Source organism: Ictalurus furcatus, chromosome 3, assembly GCF_023375685.1.
Source record: "Ictalurus furcatus strain D&B chromosome 3, Billie_1.0, whole genome shotgun sequence".
Taxonomy (NCBI): domain Eukaryota; kingdom Metazoa; phylum Chordata; class Actinopteri; order Siluriformes; family Ictaluridae; genus Ictalurus; species Ictalurus furcatus.
In genome coordinates this window covers 21,576,947-21,589,684 of record NC_071257.1, presented here as the reverse complement: position 1 = coordinate 21,589,684, position 12,738 = coordinate 21,576,947, and the positions used below count along the sequence as shown (strand labels likewise).

At 37.4% G+C, this 12,738-nt stretch overlaps 1 protein-coding gene across 1 annotated transcript; it reads left to right on the top strand.

Annotated features, from left to right (window-relative positions):
• Positions 1-6,428: 6,428 nt before the first annotated feature.
• On the top strand, positions 6,429-11,487 carry si:dkey-187a12.4 (uncharacterized). The gene is made up of 4 exons (XM_053621415.1): positions 6,429-6,977; positions 9,473-9,690; positions 9,887-10,046; positions 11,236-11,487. The coding sequence occupies exons 1-4, from the start codon at positions 6,668-6,670 to the stop codon at positions 11,409-11,411; spliced, it is 864 nt and encodes a 287-aa protein (XP_053477390.1). The 5' UTR covers positions 6,429-6,667; the 3' UTR covers positions 11,412-11,487.
• Positions 11,488-12,738: the final 1,251 nt, after the last annotated feature.

Genomic DNA, 12,738 nt, shown 5'->3' with positions numbered 1-12,738 from the left:
AGTAGCTGAAAGGTACTGGTGACCTGTTATAAATTCTTATGGACAATACTGATGTGGTTGATCATGAGACTGGAGCTTATCGTGGGCATTAAACCCAAATTACATTGTTCAAATCTCTCTCACCAGCTCTGTCTGGATGCCAGGGATTATCAGAATTGAGGATTTTTAATGTGTTAAATAAGAATATATTTACTTATTGACTAGATGACAAGAGTAGGAAAGGTTGAAAGGTTGTTGTACTTGAACAGATAATGATATTTATAGTTAACAGGCTCTGGACATATTTTCCCTTGAAGGTCATGGGGAACATGTAAGTATCATTGGTACATGGTAGAATGAAAACTTTCAATCAGGGTTCTAGTCGTCTTGCCAAAAGTAAACTATTTATGGTCAAAACGAAAATTTAAATATGTTGATCCAGATATAAGAGATCTGTAAAAAGATGTTTACTAATTATTTGTTTTGTCAGTTACTCTGTATATATGGAAGCAGAGATTTGTCTATTTAATAATTTATTGAAAACTATTTATGCACATTAATTTCTTATTGTAGTCCTAGAAGAATCCACAGCTGTCCCAAAGAAAAGACCAGTTTCAGCCACGCTTTGTCACTTTAACTTTGAAAGCTTTCTATGTCACTTATTTAATGAACTGTTTTAGCATAACAGGGTGGCATGATCACTGCGAGGGGTCAACAGACAGTACGTGTGTTTCACTCATTGTTCACTCAGTGATGGCCACCCGGAGGGCCATGCAAACCCAAGTAGCTGATAGCAGGAATGCATCCTGGTAAAATGAAGCTATTGTCTTTAGTTCGTAGGATTTCAGCAAAAACATAATTTTATGCAGATAGAACACTCTGGTCTTGTAGATATTTCAAAGTAGATTGGGTTCATAGAATGAATCCGAACATCATCTATAAATAAATGAAAGCTTGTGTGTTTGGACTGCTTTCACGCAACCTAATTGGATCGTCTAGTTTGGAGATATCACATGAAGATGAAAAATATCATTACCATGGATCTGCCTGAGAACTGTGAACAGTGGTACAGGGTCTATAAAATTATGAGCTGTATCTCATCAGAGGGCTTTAAAGACTTTAGATAGCTGTCCAAATCCAGCTACAGTAACACAACCCAAGTCACTCTGTCACAAGGCACATTATCTGAATATATATCGATATATATTTATGCACTGAGCAATTTACATGGTCTTACTGTTCATTTCTGAACAGCAGAATTTAGCTAATTTAAACCTAACTGTAAAATCAGCAAAGTATTTTTATCACAAAGAAACTGTTTGTACTTTATAATGCAAAATGTTTCAAAAGGTTATTTGCTTTCAAATTTAGGATGTGCATCAACGTATTTGATATGTACATAGTGTAGAACATAAAGCAAATTTTCGATTGTACACTGTTCATTTCTAAGAGTGTTTTTTTCTTGTTACAGTTTCTGCCATATCCTTTTCGTTTTGCTACTTGGGTAGAAAATACAGAAAATATCATTCTTAGAATTGCCATATTGATAAATGTGTTGGTGTATTACTTTATAGGAGTGTGATTCCCAAAAATGCAGCAGCAGTATTAGCAATAGGTCTGATCAATGTCTCACTTGTACTTAATGAAAACCTTGGCTTATTCCAGATAGAATGAATAGTATGGAACTGTTTTTTTTGTTTGTTTGTGTGTTTGTTTGTTTGTTTCTTAGATTTTTTGGACTATAAGGGTTGTTCAATATTAGTTAGCTAGTTCATTTGTGGTTTTGTTGAAGAGGTTTACTTAAGACTTGAAGGAAAACAGGGTTAAAAGTAGAGATCCAGTTAATTTATAATGCAATAATCATTATTAATATGTACATACAGTGTTTTCTCTTATTTGTCCTAAAAAATAATACACTTTACACAAATTCATAGCTTAGCTACATATTTCACTCAGTAAAGGAAAAGCTTTAGGTGGTACTTTTTTCTTCTTTGCTTTATTTAACATCTACAGAGCACCAGTAGCTTTGACATTCAAAATGAACACACTCCTATCACTGAATATCTGTCATGTTAAACTTTTCAAATGCTAGTTACACATTTTACTTTAATATTTTATCAGAGACAGGCTACTACACTGATATAATTCTCATGAGCTGTGCTAAACGGCAGTGCCAGTTACAGTAATCATTTTTAGTAATGTACTTTGTTGCTGTTCCTTTACATACTCAATGATCACACTGATTAAAAGCAAGGACAAGCACAACTTATTACACCATACCTATGGATAACATTTCCCTCGCATATATCCTAACCAGAGGCTCATCTGCTGGTGTTTTTTAATAAGATGAGAGTATTTCTGAACACACAAATGTGATACTTACATGGTGGATCATTGCTGATGTACATATATACATATATGAAAATGTATTTATATTTTTTGTTGTTATCTGTATATCTGTTAACTATATTTTCATAGATACTGTATGATGTTTTGGTTCTATTTGTGTTTTGAGTAAAATGCAATTTTGGTTTGCTAGTTCGCATGAAGATATTTTAATATAAGAAATGACTTCTGTTTATTATTATACAATGGTGGGCACTGACGAAAAGCAGCTGTGGAATTAAACCTCTTAGATCACTGCATGTTTTTCAGGGGAATACTGCTGGATCTTTTGATTCTTTAATGATGGTATCAGTCACAGGTTAAGTCCAAATCAATGGTTTACTATACATTTGAGACAGTATGAGAAAGAATTGTTTGCTTTATGTACTAAAGTATTTTGTTCAGGTGATTCAAGTGTATATCAGAGTACATTTTTGCTACTCAAACTTAAATAAAAATGATCTTTGCTAAGGCCAAAATTCTTGTTATACTTATTCTGATACTTAATGTTATTGATGCTTACAGTGGAATGCTTCAAACGCAAGCACAGATGAAACAACTGTGATGTTTATTTCTGTAAACCTGCAAAATGAATGCTATCTTTGACCTCAGACAGAGTGTGCTCAATTAGTTACTGAATCATTTGAAGGGTGAGGAGGTTAAAAAAAACTAAGAAAACCTACAATATGGCATAGGATGTTCTGTTGCATCCCCAAATAGTATGAGCTATGCTTTACTGTTTTTATTTTAGTGCTAGAAATATTTAAGCTTGTTACACTCTTAAAACAGACGTGTTAAAAATAACATTGTGTTAATTTTTAACACAGCTGCATGTCTAGTTAAGGACAACACATTTTGGGTTGCTTTCAACATTTAACACATAGTGTGTGTTAAACATTTCCACACAAAGATGTGTTTAAAAATGTGTTTTAAAAAAAAAAAACGTTTATACTTTTTACCTACAATTATCCTAAAATTTGCAGTTTGTTTGTATGCTAAAATTCTACTAAAATACTCACAAAATAAACAAACATGAAAAGCATTAAATTCAGGTGACATTTATTAAAATCATTTAAACCCTTGACAGATGTAAGAATTAGAGTTGATGCATCTTCTTACAAATCTCCCTGCCATCTGGGAAGACAGAAGTTCCACTCCCTTCCATTTGAAAAGCTGTACAAGAGCAGAAAGTGTTGGTTAGTTGTTACAAAATATGGACAAATGCCTTTTGGCTTCAAGTGAGAAATTGAGTTACAGAATCCCAAATTGTGTAGTTTTGGAAATGTAACCTCCACTCTCCTAATGAACAAAATGGTGCTGTAGACTCACCAGGAAAATCTAGCTAACTTGTGAATATTTATTTTCCAACCTTTAGCACCTCACAGAGAATTTTTTTACACAACCTAATTAAGTCAACCAACGTTACAGAGATAGTGGAAACTATTACAACCTAAACCTTATCCTCTCTTTTTGTCATGTTAACCTTGTGAAGAACTTTTGGCCTCGGCATTACTGACCTAGCTAAGTTCCGTTAGCTAATGACTGTCTGCACTTGTTAACCAGCATTAACATTCACCGAATACATGAAGAAACAGCTCTAACCCATCCTCCTAATGTTAATTACTACAGCTTACCTTGTCCAACACTTGCTAAATGTAATTAACGTTAACCCACTCTCTGTATTACATCATGGTGAATAGCTGTAATGTGACGTTATCATTAACTTTCAAAAAGGTAGTGGGAAAGTCTAACATTACCGCGAGCTGTATGCTAAAGTAATGTTATCAACTCAGGTGAACGTCTAGGTTAGCATCACTCATCCCTACTGTGATTGGAGACAGCATCCAGCTAGCTAACTCTAACTCAGAGTCTCAGATAAGATGCAGACCCAGAGAATTATAGAATAGCCTCATCAGGGCCTGTTCGTTTTTCACAGCATGTTGTGAGTTTTTTTATACCCCAGTACACAAGGTGGCGCTGCACAACTTTCCGTTTCTGATGCTCGTTTATCACTGAGAAGAAGAAGAGAGCCAGCATTTACTTCTTTAAGATGTTCACACACTTTTTGTGAACTGGTTAAAGCATGTATGCACTTTTGTGAAATGTAAGGTATTTGGTGATTTGGCCATCGCAATAAATACTTCTTTAAATCTAAATCTCATTTTAAACAGTATGCTCTTTTTATATAAGTAATGATTTGAATTATTTCAAAGTCACAGCAATAGCATTCACATACTTATGGGAAGACCCAGATTGTTTTGGGGGGAGCGGGTGGGTATAAGGCAACAATTGTTGTGCCCAGAAATGTTAATGTTCCTGCAGATTGATGAAGTGTTGACTATGAATAGTCTTTTTTGTGGTCAATTTGTCAATACAACGACTCAGTAATGGGGCACTTAGCTATTTGAATACGAGGTCAAGAATACTATTATGCATATATATGCCAGGTGAAAAATAAATACAATGGACTATCAATCATCATTTGCAGGGAAGAGACAAAGAAACAAACAATGCTATTTAGTGCAGAAAACAACACTGAAATAATTAAATGAATCATTTAGAATATATACTTGCATTTCAGTGTCGTCAAAAAAATAGCCACAACATAATAAATACACTTATATAGTATTTAGTGTGTCATTTTGAACCTGGTGATTTCAGAGGACATTTTGTTTATGTGTGTAGGCAGAAGGATTTATTAGCAGTGAGCATTTTATTTCAGGTATGTCACTTATGCACTCTCACTAAAATGGTGGGTGCTGACATTTTCTTCTACGTCTTCTTTTTCAGTTTCTTCTTTGCCGGTAAGACAGTTTTGTACTTGAGCGCTATCAAGTCTGACTTTAATGTAACTTCAGTGGCTCCGGGTGCATGAACAAAAGCGCAAATCTCATTGGTTGACCAGTTTTTGATGCAACGCCTCAAAAAAATAAATGAACCACCTCGACGTTAAAAATTTGACACTTTCACGCCACACGTTGTATGCCTGGGTGTGAACATTCTCACTGACAGCCATTGGGGCATCAAACGGGCTGGTGTGAACACGGCTTCAGTCTATAATTCACAGCCAACATAAACACATGACACTAATAGTGTAACACCAACACTGAGGAAGCAGTACATGATATTCACTTTTGAAGCCGTAGTGATAGGTAAAGTTAATTATCACTTGCTGAGTTACTGTTTTCCCATGAATACATTTTCGAGAGCTCCCTGCCTAAATATCACAAACTCAGCCAGGCATTTTCAGCAGCATTTACACTAAATAGTGATGAACGTTAACTGACTGATGGTCATTTGGTTTCCTCGCCTCAGGACTCCGACTCCACTGTCATAATCAAAAGGTCAAAGCAACGAAAATTCACTTTGGGCCGAGTTCAGAACTGGATGATGACGTCGACAGCACAGTCCACAACGTGATGGAACAGTAATTTAACACGTGTTGGTCACTCGTGAATTTTTATCTTTTTTTAACACATTTATTGGATAATTTAACACGTGTTGAAATAGTAATAACACAAAAAGTGTTTAGGATATTAACCTTTCTGAGAGTGTACTAAGTAAGAATATCCAAAATTAAACTTCTGAAATCACTTTAAGATTTTAATGATAGATATCCATCCATCCATTTTCGGTACTGCTTATCCTACACAGGGTCGCGGGGAGCCTGAAGCCTATCCCAAAACATCCCTGTGCACAATCGCACATATTCACACACTACGGACAATTTGGAAATGCCAATCAGCCTACAACCCATGTCTTTGGACTGAGGGAGGAAACCCCTGAAGCACAGGCACAACATGCAAACTCCACACACACAGGGCAGGTTTCTAAACCCAACCCTGTAGGTGTGAGGCAAACGTAGCAGTTGAAAAACTGTAGACATGCAGGATCTTTAAAGGGTTGGACAGACTACAGTGTGTAACAGGGTAACTGCTGGCCCTCCAGCCTTAAAACTACATAGAAAGCCTGCCAAAAAAAGAAGCGGGGACATTCTTACAGCGCTGAATAAAACTTGAATTTTGGAAATATTTGCCCTAACCTTGGTTTGTGGTCTCTAGTCTGTTTATATGTGTCCCGTGTTTGCCGCAGTGCTTTATGGGACATGTAGTTCGTCAATGTTCTGGGAACGTTGCAGTGACGTTGTGGTAACGTGACATAACGTTAGCGAGCTTGGGCCAATATGACAACCACTTCCGCTTGTTTTCTTCGCGAGTCTTTGTCTTATGTGTTTACCAAAACGAAGAGTTTTGGTGTTATAAAGTCGCGTTTTGTTCGCTAGTTAGTTCGCTTAAATACAGCAATGGAAGGCAGTAATGGTAACAGCTCGAACTGGGCGGTGGATCGGCGGGTGGAGGGACTGGTGAACAAACACATGGCAGACATGGCACTGGATACACTTCAGCAGAGACTCTCTGCTGTGTCCCAGGAAATGAACCATCTGTCTGCTGAAATATCCAGACGAGAAGACTCGAAACGTTTGGAGGATTTAGCGCGGCGGACTGACCCACACTTCATCGCAGGTTCCCTGCCGGAGTCTTATAACGAAGAGCTAGTGGAGGAAAAAAAGTTGATGACCAACACATCCACATCCTCCTCGTCCTCCTCAGCAGGTAGGCGGTTCTGCTCTGAGCTTCATTCTGCGGCTCAACTGCTACCGAGGATGTCTGACACCTTTAAACATGACAGACTTGAACTGTTTCTAGAAAATAACAGGCCCCTGCTTTTACTACTAGCACTAGTCTACTTAGCCTAGTTAAACATCATTTAAATGGAATTAAATAGTCACACCTTTTAAAATCATATCATTAAAACAGTAAGCTGTGAATGGATTGGGCTGTATCAGCAGAGGGATCAAGATACCAATTTTACCAGAAATAAAAACACAACTGAATGTGCTGTTACAGTAAATGACAGGGTGGCGTGATTATTTTCCAATACCAGCATGTCTCAAAGTGTTTTAGTCCTCTTATACCAGGGGTCTCCAATCTTTTTTTTATAGCACGGACTGGTTTCGTTTTGAAAATATTCTCAATATTGACATGAAATCGTCCAATTACGTCTCCATATCAAATGCATGCAACAACAAACTGAAACAAAATATCACAACTCACCATAACAGACAGTGGGAGCACTGGGCTTGTTTCCCTGCAATAAAATGGTCCCAGCGAGGAGGGATGGGTGACCGTGAGACTCGAAGCGTGTTGCAAATGTCCAGTCTGCTCCTAACTCTGTTTTAATGGCTGTCAGTGCAGAAAAACCCACTTCGCAAAGGTATGAAGTTGGAAAGGGAAGTACACATTTAAGAGCCTTCGCAGCTATCTCTGGATATTCTGTCTTTGTTTTAATTCAGAAGCCTGCAAGGGAGGATGTCTGAAACATACTTTTCAGCTCTCAGTGAGTTGAAGCTCTTCATGCACTGACATGGATGATTTGTGGGGTACGTTTGCAAATGGGGCACGGACCCATTTCTTTGCAATTCTTGGATCCCTTGCATTTGGGAAGTAAAGCTCAAACTCGATTGACCGCGAAGCTATGTGATCACAGACCAGCTGGGAGAGAGAAGGCCCAGGTTCTCTCTTTCCCAAATGTCCAGAGAATGTTGGAAACATGTCATATGTGCCCTTTGGCACTCTCTGTCCCCACAGCTGCAATTTGGCTTTGAATGCAGACACTTTTTTTGTCCTTGTGACCTGGTAGCAGAACTGGGTCGCGACACTGTAGTTGTGGACCATTGACTTATACCACAGTGATTTGCCAATGATTAGACTTTTTAATGGAGGGCATGTAGTTTAGTGGTTAGCACATTTGCCTCGCACCTCCAGAGATGGGGGGTTCGAATCACGCCTCCACCCTGTGTGTGCATGAAGCTTGCATGTTATCCCTGTGCTTCGGGGGTTTTCTCCGGGTACTCCAGTTTCCTCCCCAAGTCCAAAGACATGCATAGTATGTTGTCGATTGGCATTTCCATAAATTGTCCGTATTGTGTGAATGGGTGTGCAATTGAGCTCTGCGATGGGTTTAGAACCCCATCCCGCGTGTCCCCCGCCCTATGCCCTGAGTTTCCTGGGATGGGCTCAAGTCTCCCCATGGGATTATCAGTATGGAAAATGCATGGAAACTTCTTAATTTTGTAATGAAAAACACAATACTTTTAACTGTTTATAGTTACATTTAATGTTACGGAACATCTGCAAAGAAAATTAGTTCCTGTTATCAACTAGAAACATTAACTGTCTCACCAGCATCACTATTTTCTCACACTTGAAGTTAAAAACTGAGCTTGTCATGTTACTGAGAAACTGGAAAGCGCAAAGTCCTCTGTCCTGAAGATTTACACGTGAGTGAAAACTAACTGACCGTTACAAAGCACTGACATTCGGGACTCCTATGATAAATATTAAATACACATCTTCTTACAGAACACTTCACCATCTCAGTAATTATCTTTTCCTTTGTTAAATAACATTAGATTTATTTTATTCATTATTAGTCTTGGATTATGTGGGGTATCTGCCATACAAGTCCTTTTGGGTTTCTAGAAAAGCACTATATAAATCTAAGGTATTATTAATAATAATAATAATAATAATGACTTGTTATAGATGAGTTGTTTCTATAACAACTCATCTATACCAACTCATTAATAATAATACTATAACCCCAATTCCAAAAAAGTTGGGACGCTGTGTAAAATGTAACTAAAAACAGAATGCAATGATTTTGCTAAATAATTTCCATAATGAAGTGAGGGCGGTAAAATATAGATCTAAGTGGGTGATTTAAAATTTATTTGTGCTCACGACTTTATTTTTGCATGTTAAGGTCGGTATTTGCATCAGATTGTTCTTCACTAATTGTGGAGAAATAAGCAATGTCGAAAATGAAGTTTAAAGAAAGCTTGGCATGTTACCCAAGTTGGCATGTAATGGGTCAGAACATCTCGCTCTTAGAGTGACAAACTCCCACTCATGAGCATACAGTTACAGGTTTTCTATAACAAAGATTCAAGTGGCAACAGGAGGCTAAAAAACATGTTGGTGTTACATAAATTCAACCGCTGAAGCACTGATACTAATCATGTCCTTTCACATTTTAAAAACACCAGAAACTGCAGCTCAAAAAAAAATCATATCACTCCTGCTGGAAATAAAAGAAGAACAACAGAGGCAGTGGACTGTGCTGAAAGACCTGCAAGCAATGATTCAAGGACACATGTGTGAGGAGGATGTTGAAACTCTGGATATAGATCTACCACTACAGACAATGGAACAGCTTGATGAAACTGAGAGATATTTGGAGAACGATGAAGCGCAGAAGAGAATGGTAAAACCTAATAAAAAATATTGGTTATTTATGTGGCATTGCATTTTAAACCCATGGTAGTTGTATAATTGAAAAATATTTGGCATGAGTTTTTATGTTATGAGTCATACATATTTACCCCTCATATCCTTCCTGTCACTAAAAATTTTGGTGCATAGTTTATGTACCACATTGTATGCATTGTCTGTAACTACAGGTGTCTCACTTGTCTCGGATGGGTGGTGCAACAGTGGATGATGCAGTTAGACGCCTGATGCACGCAGTCTTGTCTTTCACTGTCGGTTCTGAGCTGAACTGGGTTGGTCGAGGACAAAAAAGGAGCTTCAAAAATACCAGACTGCAAGGAGTTTTGTTCCGTAAGTGGCCTTGGAAAATGTTGTTCATGCATGTGAAGATGGTATCACTGCAAAAAGTTCAAGAGCTAGGTACAAAATGTAAACGTACACTCACTGTCCATTATTAGTAACACCTGTACACCTGCACATTCATGCAGTTATCTAATCAGCCAATCATGTGGCAGCAGTGCTATGCACAAAAACATTTGGATACTAGTCAAGGTTCACATTGTATACCAGAATGAAGAAAAACTGGTGATCTCTGTGACTTTAACTGTGGCATGGTTGTTGGTACCAGATGGGCTGGTTTGAACAAAAAAAAACAAAAAAACATCGAGTGAGTGACAGTTCTGTGGATGTCAATGGCTTAAAAAATGGAAAGATTGGTTCTAGCTGCCAGGAAATATATAGTAACTCAAACAATCACTCTTTACAACTATGGTGAGCAGGAAAGCATCTCAGCAGGCACAAAAAAATTAACCTTGAGGTGGATGAGCTACAACAGCAGAAGACTACACTGGGTTCCACTCCTTTCAGCCAAGAACAGGACTCTGAGGCTATCATGGACACAGACTCATCCAAACTTTTGAAGACTGGGGAAAAGGTCCAGATGATTTTTTTTTTTCTTCTAATCTTTAACTGTCCAGTTTGGGTGAGTCTCGAGTCACCACGAACTTTAATGTGTTGTGTGTTCTGAAATGCTTTTTTTGCTCACCATTGTTGTAAAGAGTGCTTATTTGAGTTATTGTAGACTTCCTGTCAGCTCAGATCCGTCTGGTCATTCTCCTCTGATCTCTTTTTATTAACAAGGTGTTTCAGCTGCAGATCATCTGCACACATAATGTTTTGTTTTTTTGCACCATTTTGTGTAAATTTTAGAGACTGTTGTGTGCCAAATTCCCAGGAGATCAGCAGTTTCTGAAATACTCAAACCAGCCCCTCTGGCACCAACAACCATGCCACAGTTAAAGTCACAGAGATCACACTTTTTCCCCATTCTGATGTTTGATGTGAACATTAACTGAAGTTCTTGACCAGTATCTGAATGATTTTATGCATTGCACTGCTACCACATGTGCAGGTGTACAGGTGTTCCTATTAAAGTGGATTGTGAGTGTAGGTTTATGATGTTGGATTGGAGTTGGTCATACGTGATGCGTTATCAGGGTCCTCATATTATGTAGAAAAATAACTGCTTGATGTTTTACAGGTGCATTAAAGAAGACCCCTGTAGGAAAAGAGGCCACACACCATCAGTTTGCAGATGTAGTAAAGAAATGGCTGCGATTTGCTCCGTTCAGACAAGGAGGCACTGGTCGGAAACAGCATTACAAACCTCCTGTAAAATACCTGTGCCCCAAGTATCATACTGATACTGAAGGGTGACAACAGTGTCTTATTGTCTTATCTTATTCAACACAGTTCAATGTAAAATTTCAACTAAAAAACACATTTTCATGTTTCTCAGTGTTTTAGGGTTTGTTTGTTTTTATGAGACTTCTAAAGTAAAATAAAGCAGGAAAATAACCTCCCGCTAGATTCCACAAAGCATAGAAGTTTTATTTTCAAAAATGAAGTATTTTAATCTGCTCACTGAAAATGTTAAGTATCATTATTTACATATTAGTTTGAAGGCTAGTATTCTGGCTTTACTAGTTTTAGTTGCTTGTGCTACTGTAGGTAACACAATGTAATACAGTGTTTTTTCATTCATGAGGTTGGGACTAATCATGACATGCTTGTCCAGATGTCTACAGATTATAAGTGCCTTTCTGAAAATTGACAGCTGAGTCTGTCTAGTGCATCATCCAACATAATAGTCAAGTGAATGCAGAAGAGTTAAATAGTCCCAGACAACATAAAACATTGTTATTTATCTAATTCAAAATCAGAACGAAGAGAGATTGAGTCACAGACTTTCATTTGATTTTCTGTTGTCTTGTTCTAATCCTTGTGCAAACCCATACATGAGGTCATCTGACTCTGTACCCTACTTTAGAAACAGGCTTTTTAAAACGTGTACAAAATGTGTTTTTTAAGAAATGGTGGAATTTTCAATTTCATATGCATATTCAGGAAGATTTGAGGCAGTGGCTGATCTCTTGAATGAATGTTTCTAGTTCTATCTGGAATGGAAATTATAAGCCTAAAATGTGCTGAGGAGTTATTCAGTATAAATGATAATCTGATCACTCTTAGATTGAGAAATTCTTACGGAGCACTTCGTCACTGTGTGGAAAGGAATATTATATGGTTACTTATACTTTTCTTCTACTTTATTTTAAAGCAAGCACTTGATGGTTACTCATGTGGTTATGCATTTTACTTGATTAAAAACAAATCAATGAATTTAAGGCTGTGATATGTATTGAAGTAGACTTGCATGTTACACTACCTGTTGTTGTTGTTTTTGTTTTTTTTTGCACTGTTAATAATATACTTCATTTTGTTTTATACAGGTATACTTTATATTTCAAGCTTTTGAAACATTTATGCCATATACATTTATTTGTTTACTAAAGCACACCTAATACCTATAAGCCTACCGTAGATGGCATAATGTAGGCTATTAAGCCTTATACCTATTTAAGATGAAGGTAAGTAAATTACATAGCCCACCAACATCACCTAAAAATAGACCATGCAGTTCCCCAGTTTGATCCTTAGTTCAGTTAATGTCTGTGTGGAGTTTCACATGGTCTTCCAGTGTTTG